Consider the following 7,500-nt stretch of genomic DNA (forward strand, 5'->3'; position numbering starts at 1 on the left):
CCAGGCCTCGTTATTTTCACACGGCATATTAGTCAAGGCACGACGCCGGTCCTCTTGGGAGTAAGAGGAGGGATCACGGGGGGCTTTCGAGATGAGTTCGGTTTGTCTGTTAGAATCGCCATGTTCGCAGGACTGCAATGAAAGCAGAGAGCAACAAGAGCACTTAGTTTTCTTGGAGGATAAAATAACCCTCGACACTCGCCTGGCACTTGTTTTTGTCTCCACACCTTGGCAGCCGTCGGCACCAACATGACAGCCGTCACCTCGCCCCTGTACGCACACCAGAAGGCCGAACCGTCCGCTGCACTGATCTCCGGTGGTCACTTTAGACACTAATTCGCCTGCATGCATGTTCCAACCTCCGCCGCACCGCTATCACCATCCACCGCCAACACTGTCCATGACTGGCGAGGAGCACAGCGTTGAGGCACCGGCCTCAGAAGACTGGCCTAGCAGGGGGCGTAACGAGGCATCGTGGACCAGCGGCAGCTCATGAAGTCAGATCTGAAATGTGAAAGAATATATTAGACTTTATGAATCAAGATCTCCAATAATATCTTAGGATGTTTACTCGTTGAGAATGAAAATTAAAAATAAAGATGAAAACTACACAAACGTTATAAAAGTGAATTAGTGATCATTTGAATTGCTTTGTGAGCAAATATTCATTTTATGCCAATTTAAAGGTAAAAAGGATAAGGTATGAAATAACAGAATATGGCTGTAAAAACATAAATGCTAAGTTCACTTTCACTTTTTTTCTACTTGTTACACTTCTGATTGTTTTTATAAATAAACAGGGCAAAGTCCTGAACTTTTTACAGTCACGTGGCTTGCCAGTATCATTGCTGCTGAGGCAGGAAAATACTGACACGGGTTGGAATCCATTCAAAGTTACCGCCAAGGATTAAAAACTTGTAAGTTTCAAGAATATTGAAAGAAAAATGTTTTCCGTGTAATTTTTCATAGGATTATTTGCGTGCAGAGCCGTAAACGTCGAAGTCCCGCGGGTCCGGCTGGCGGGGCGGGGCGGGGAGAGGGGTCAGCAGGGCGATGGTATTCTTTGCGTCGTTATTTTCCATCGACTATTTGCCGGTGTCAGCCCCTGGCTCAAATAGTAAACTTCCATTAATGGGTCCCGGAATTTTTCACACATTAAAAGCATCATCGTCTAGCAATGACTCACTGAAAATATTACGGCCTCACCTTTTCTCTTGAAATTGATGAGGTGGTCATGCGATTACATCAACTGATTGGAAAAAAATGAGCCCTTGAGTTTCCTCTTCGGCTTTATAATGATCACTTGTGCTAATCTCAGACCCAGCGCAGGGACCCTAGGTCTAATGGGATATAAATTACAGGCAAAGTCTCATGTAAGTGGAAAGCAACGATTACGAAACAATTTATCTGAAAAGGTGACGTCCTGGCAACACACGGCGACAACACTGACACGACGGCAGAACTCGCTAAAACCAACAACGCGAGAGGCAGAGACAACAGAAAGAGTGAAATGCACGAAGCAAAAAACAGAAGTAATCGCAGAACTCATTACAAGCCTTAATTAAATTTCGTCTTAAGAAAAGATTCCCTATACTTGTACGGTTTCACTTGATGCCATTGAGTCTAGGTGGCCTTAGATCCCACTAGGGAACGGATGATAGATTTTCTAGGTACAAAGAGAGAGAGAGAGAGAGAGAGAGAGAGAGAGAGAGAGAGAGAGAGAGAGAGAGAGAGAGAGAGAGAGAGAGAGAGAGAGAGAGAGAGAGAGAGAGAGAGAGAGAGAGAGAGAGAGAGAGAGAGAGAGAGAGAGAGAGAGAGAGAGAGAGAGAGAGAGAGAGAGAGAAATGAGTGCGTTACGAGGCAGGAAGGTGCTAAGAGGAGGGAGGAGCGTTAAGGGGGTGGCCTGTGCCAACAAATGCTGCTCTTATGGCCTCATTTGTCACACTCGCTTGCCCATTACTCGGGTTTCGGGTGCAGGGCAGGGCGAGGGTGACAGGTGACATAAAGCAATGGGCCACGCGCCGCGCTGTCTTGCTGCGGGAAAAAAAGCCACCCTGACTCGTGTAAGATTTAACCCCCAACGAACTGTGATCACAACAGACGGGACAAAAACCCGAATATTTCCTTACATCCTTTGGGGCTTATGTTCAACTTAAGTAACATATTCCCCACGTATAAAACATGTTCCTGGAGATACGTTTACCAGATTATCTTTACATGCTGATACTCCTGGTCTGGCACAGTCTTTTCCAGATTTTGGGGCAGACAGAGTTGCTTACTGCATGGGTCGGGTGATTATAGAGGCAAGATTGCTGACTACATGGGCGGTGTGATTAGATGGGATTGCTTATTACATGGGTGGGGTGATTAGAGAGGCAGGGTTGCTTACTGCATGGGTGAAGTGCACTAGAAAACCTGCTCGGAACATTTTCACGAGGTAAGTACTACACTGTAGGCGAGCGTGACGCGGGGCTTGCATGAGCGTTACTTACAGAGGTCACCCGCTACGAGAATGTTCACATACGGCCCTCCTCCTCCTCCTTTTACCCTCCTCCTCCTCCTCCTCCTCCTCCTCCTCCTCTTCCTCCTCTTCCTCCAACCCCTCCAACTACTCCTCCTCCTCCTACTACTACTACTACCTACCCAGGATTCATTCATCTATCTGGTCTTTGTGTGAAGAGCCGAAAAATAATACAATTTTATCTCAGCAAAAGTTTAAGGACATTTCTATTTCATGTTTTTCTGTGTGTGCTTGTCTCGCCTTATAGGTGACACGAGGTCTTGGCTTCTGCTTCCGACAGTTTTGCCTCGCTGGCGTGGAGTGTGCCGTGACTGGGAGAGGTTTAAGAACGTGCAAATGGAAAAGAAAATTGAGGTGGAGTCTTTCTTGTCTTCCCTAGCCGATAATACACGGTCTATAGCATTCGGTCACAAAAAATGATACGCAGATCTCGAATTCCATTGTATATGGTGACTTGATCATGTATATAAAAAATATATAATTCCCTTTTAGGACCTAATAAAGTGAGCAAGATTGTTATCTGTCACGGCAGACAGACCTCAGCCCGGCCCGCGCCAACAGGGGTGTCGTGCAGGCGGCGGTAAAATTCACGTCGTGAATTTTCGGGAAATACTCACTGTGACCTTCCAGAGCCTCGCCTGCATGCACGCCACGGGCCAGGCGGAGTCCCTGCCACAATGATTACCCTAAACCCTTGCCGAGAGATGGACCACACCCTCACCAAGTCCTGCAAGAGCCTCCATTACAGAGACCTGAGGACGTGCGGAGACTGAGAGTTCTCGCTTTTTAACACAGCGAGGAGAGAAAATCTCATGATTAAAAAATGAAGTGACGATGGTAAATTTCCATAATAGGAACCGAAATGCGAGGGAAAGGAACGAAAACATGTAATTAACGGAGTGGTTTGGGACCATTCTGCCGCCGAAGAATTTCCAGGCGGGAGAGTAAAATGTCGTCGCTGGCAAATTGTTTCACCGTCACGACACGAAGGGGCGCGGGGACCCTGCCGACCACCAACGGGCATTGATCCATTAGGCACCGCTGCACCGCCCGCCTCATTCATCCCTAACACACGACTTGGACCTGATGAAAGTGCTAGATAGTGTTGATGCATGTGCATGTGTGTGTGTGTGTGTGTGTGTGTGTGTGTGTGTGTTCTTTTGCATAAAGTAAGGGTCAAGGGAATGGGACAACAAACGGCACTTTCAGGCGGGGGCGGCTCACAGGGAGGGCGCAGAGCGATGTGAGGCAGCAGAAGGGCGCGGGGCAATGGGAGGCAGAGGAGGGGGCGGAAATGCAGCTCAAACTGTTAATTGTTGTTGACGTTGACGCTCAACTCATCGCTCTCCTTATCGCACCCGACACGAGGCAGCACAGGAAATTGACAGGTGGCCATAATTATGTTGAAGTTGTCGTTGCTTTTATAGTTAACGCTCGTGTTAATGATGATGATGATGTTGCTGCTCATGAAATAACACCTTGTAATACTGTGTTTTGTTCTTAGCTATTGTTTATATGTACAAGTCCAACTGAACCCGTGAGATATTTCATGGGCAACGCCAATTAGCACCAGTTTCTGCGCGTGTGAATATTTATTGTATAGTGATGGCATTGTTTTCTCTCTGTTTTCCTCACGCTGCCCCACCCCCCTTTTCTTTTACGGTAAACAGCTCATGGGCAGAAACAAAAAGAAAAGAAAAAAGCCCTCTTAGCACTGCTCCTATATAAGCAAAATAGGAATGAGCGGCCAAAAGAGAGATCGATTGCGGATGGAGAGGTGTCCTGATACTCCCCAATGATATAATTCACTGAAGGAAGGGTGAATGACTTGATGGATAGCATGTACGTGATCTTCGGCCACTTTCCGATGGCTGGCATATCACCACGGACAGCAAGATTGACTCAAGAAAGGGCGCTTATCACATCCCAATACTAACCACCAGCCCATCGCCTTCGCTGTTTACTCTTGGCTTATGTTGTGGCATCTCATTGTTATCACCGTCGTCATTGTTGTTTGTGTTTTGGCGCTTGCAGTAGTAGTAAAGGCAGTAATTGCTGTTGTTGTTATTATTGTTGTTGTGGATGTTATTTTGTTACCATCGATACTGATTTAATGTCATTGCGATGCGGTGTTTTTGTTGTAATTTATGGAGGTGGTGCAGGCACAGCTGTTCTTGGGCATCTGGTTGTTTGACTTCGATTACGTTTGTCAGCGCCGGTCCCTCCATGTGAAGCAATAAGAGCTGAGTCATTGTCGTGGCCAACCATTGTTCCGCGAGAGCAGTATTTTGACAAGTGCGCTGTGCATCAACTGTTAACTATTTTGTAATTGAATTCTGACTCCACGCTATTGGCAGGGCACAAAGATGACACAAAGGCCAGCCGTGCTGAACGCCCCGAGGCAGCTGTCCCCATTAAAATTGCATCAAACCGAGGACCCTTCAATTTCGTATGTAAATGTAACTTGTTTTACTTTTCCGTGTTTTCTGTTGTATTTATTACATAAGAAAAATATATATTTTCAGCAAACAAATTGCAAAGGAAATTCCTATCTGATAGCTCAATTGTTTTCAAGGTGTGCCGCAACCGCATACTTCGAATATTATTCACTTATGATTTTTTTTTGGGGGGGGATCAGATCTTATAATGATTCTGCTTTCGTTAGATACATATTTATACGTAAATGATTAGGTAACCAGCTGCGGAGGGCCGACTGATAATCTTGCAAACGAAATATAATAAAGTAAATTTAACACAACATACAAGAAAATATATAAACTTGTATTATTCGTTGGTGCTTATAAACTATGCTGAATTATGTTAACAGAAAGGCCGGACAAAGGGCTGTTTAAAAATACGGTTTTCTGCTGATTAAGATAACTTTCCCTTGTTCATTATTCATACTGTTCCGTGGCATACATAAAGGAACTCCACGCACAGACTAAAGGCAGCGTATTGTATCAATCAGGGGCAACAAATAAATAAGAGATTTGATCAACACTGATGAAAAAGGATCACACGATTAGCTTGACATTTATGGAGGCTAGGCAAGCGTGATAAATATTTAGCAAGATAATTAAACCTCGATGAACCACGCTAATAGGATCTCACATCATGGAAATCCTGGACCTAATATCCGTATACCTATCTGTCTGGCTGGCTGTCTCTCTACGTGCCTGTCTGTCTCTTGGTCTGTCTGTCTGTTTAAATGTCTGTCTGTATGCCTGCCTGACTGCTTACTTTATGTGTCTGTCTGTTTGTCTTCCTGTCTGTCCCTATCTATCAGTCTATCTATCAATCTATCTATTTCATTAGCTATACATTCATCTACCTATTTATCCATTTGTCTATCCATCTATCTATCTATTTATCTATCTATCTATCTATGACTAGTATTTGTTAGCTTAAAAAGTGATATCCACGTCAGAGAGAGACAGATAGTTACGAGTTATACGCGTAGAATATCACACACACACACACACACACACACACACACACACACACACACAAACACACGCGCCACGGGGAAACCTTTGCAACCATCTTATTTCCTCTCGCTCGTCACGGCGTCTAGATGACATCAAGGCGTGGAGCGTTATGGACCGCACGCATCCCGCCCAGCCACAATTACGGAGGCGCCGAAAAGGAAGAGCTAACAGGATGAAGGTGCACCGCGGGAGGCAAATAATAAGCGGTAGCCAAAAAGAAGGTTAAGACAAATGAAGAAAGGGATGAGAATGACGCCTAATCGAGTCCCATTAAAGACGGATTCTAGAGGCGATCATGTCACCGCGGCACAACATATCACCGGGCCGCGCTGTTAGGTGGAGCATGCGGCGGCGTCATTGAGCGCACCAAATGAACCTTTAAACTCGCTTGATGGATCCATTGAGGCTCTCGTGGTATCATCTGAGACGTGAAACTTGATTATCCGGGGCGTTTCATTATCCAGAAGCAGCGAATTGTGTGTCGTGTACTTGTTTCCTTCCTAGACGCAATTTCCTCTCTGTCAGCGGCTGGTCCATCACCTGTGTCGAAATGCTGTGTACGAGAGAGAGAGAAAGAGAAGAGAAGAGAAGAGAAGAGAAGAAAAGAAGAGAAAAGACAAGACAAGACAAGACAAGACAAGACAAGAAAAGAAAAGAGAGAAGAGAAGAGAAGGAGAAGAAGAAAGAAGAGGAGAAGAGAATAGAAGAGAAGAGGAGAGAGAGAGAGAGAGAGAGAGAGAGAGAGAGAGAGAGAGAGAGAGAGAGAGAGAGAGAGAGAGAATGACGTTGCTTGGCGAATGGACCTTTCACGCAGGAAAATTATTGCCAACTAGAAATCTCCCTTTAAATGGCCTCTGCGAATGTTTTCGGTCTCTGCAACGGCACTGGAAACCGTGGACAAGTAAAAGTTAGATTTGTTTTCCCAGAGGAGGCTATTATTACTCTCGCGGGCGTATTTCCCTTCTCTGTACGGGTATGTGGCGCCCACTTTTGAACAGGTGAGGCCAAATTAGGTTAGGATGAGTAAGAATTAGTTGGAGTCATTTTGGATAATTTTGAGTGGGAATCGCAATGAGGGAAATTTCCAGAACACCTCGTGGTTAATTTCGAAGGTACAGCCGAGCGTCTTCACTCAGGATCCACACACCCCGCCGCCTCTTAGAGTGATGGGTGCTGAGGAACCAAACCGCAGAACCTGGGACCATATTCTTAAACATTTCATCGCCCAAGCTCACATATTTGACACGGTCTATGTAGGAGTTTGGGACGTTTCCAGAGGCAGTTTTATGTCCCTGGTAGTAGTTTGAGCCTTCGTCTGTACCAGGAATCCAAAATAACACATTAGAACCCGATTTCCATGGGTAGTTTTATGTCACTGGTAGTAGTTTGACTTTTCTTCTGTACCAGGAATCTAAAATAACACATTAGTACACGATTTCCATGGGTAGTTTTATGTCCCTAGTAGTAGTTTGACTTTTCTTCTGTACCAGG

General features: G+C 45.3%; 1 protein-coding gene across 1 annotated transcript in view; it reads right to left on the reverse strand.

The window, feature by feature from the left end:
• Positions 1–7,500, reverse strand: part of LOC127001497 (uncharacterized) — a 113,145-nt gene that overhangs the window by 61,227 nt on the left and 44,418 nt on the right. Inside the window, exon 2 of the mRNA XM_050866068.1 lies at positions 1–504. This exon is cut by the window's left edge and continues 811 nt beyond it. Coding sequence (XP_050722025.1) covers positions 1–351 — 351 coding nt within the window. The 5' untranslated portion in view covers positions 352–504. The remainder of the gene's footprint in view (positions 505–7,500) is intronic.

Source organism: Eriocheir sinensis, chromosome 21 (genome assembly GCF_024679095.1).
Source record: "Eriocheir sinensis breed Jianghai 21 chromosome 21, ASM2467909v1, whole genome shotgun sequence".
NCBI classification, from domain to species: Eukaryota; Metazoa; Arthropoda; class Malacostraca; order Decapoda; family Varunidae; genus Eriocheir; species Eriocheir sinensis.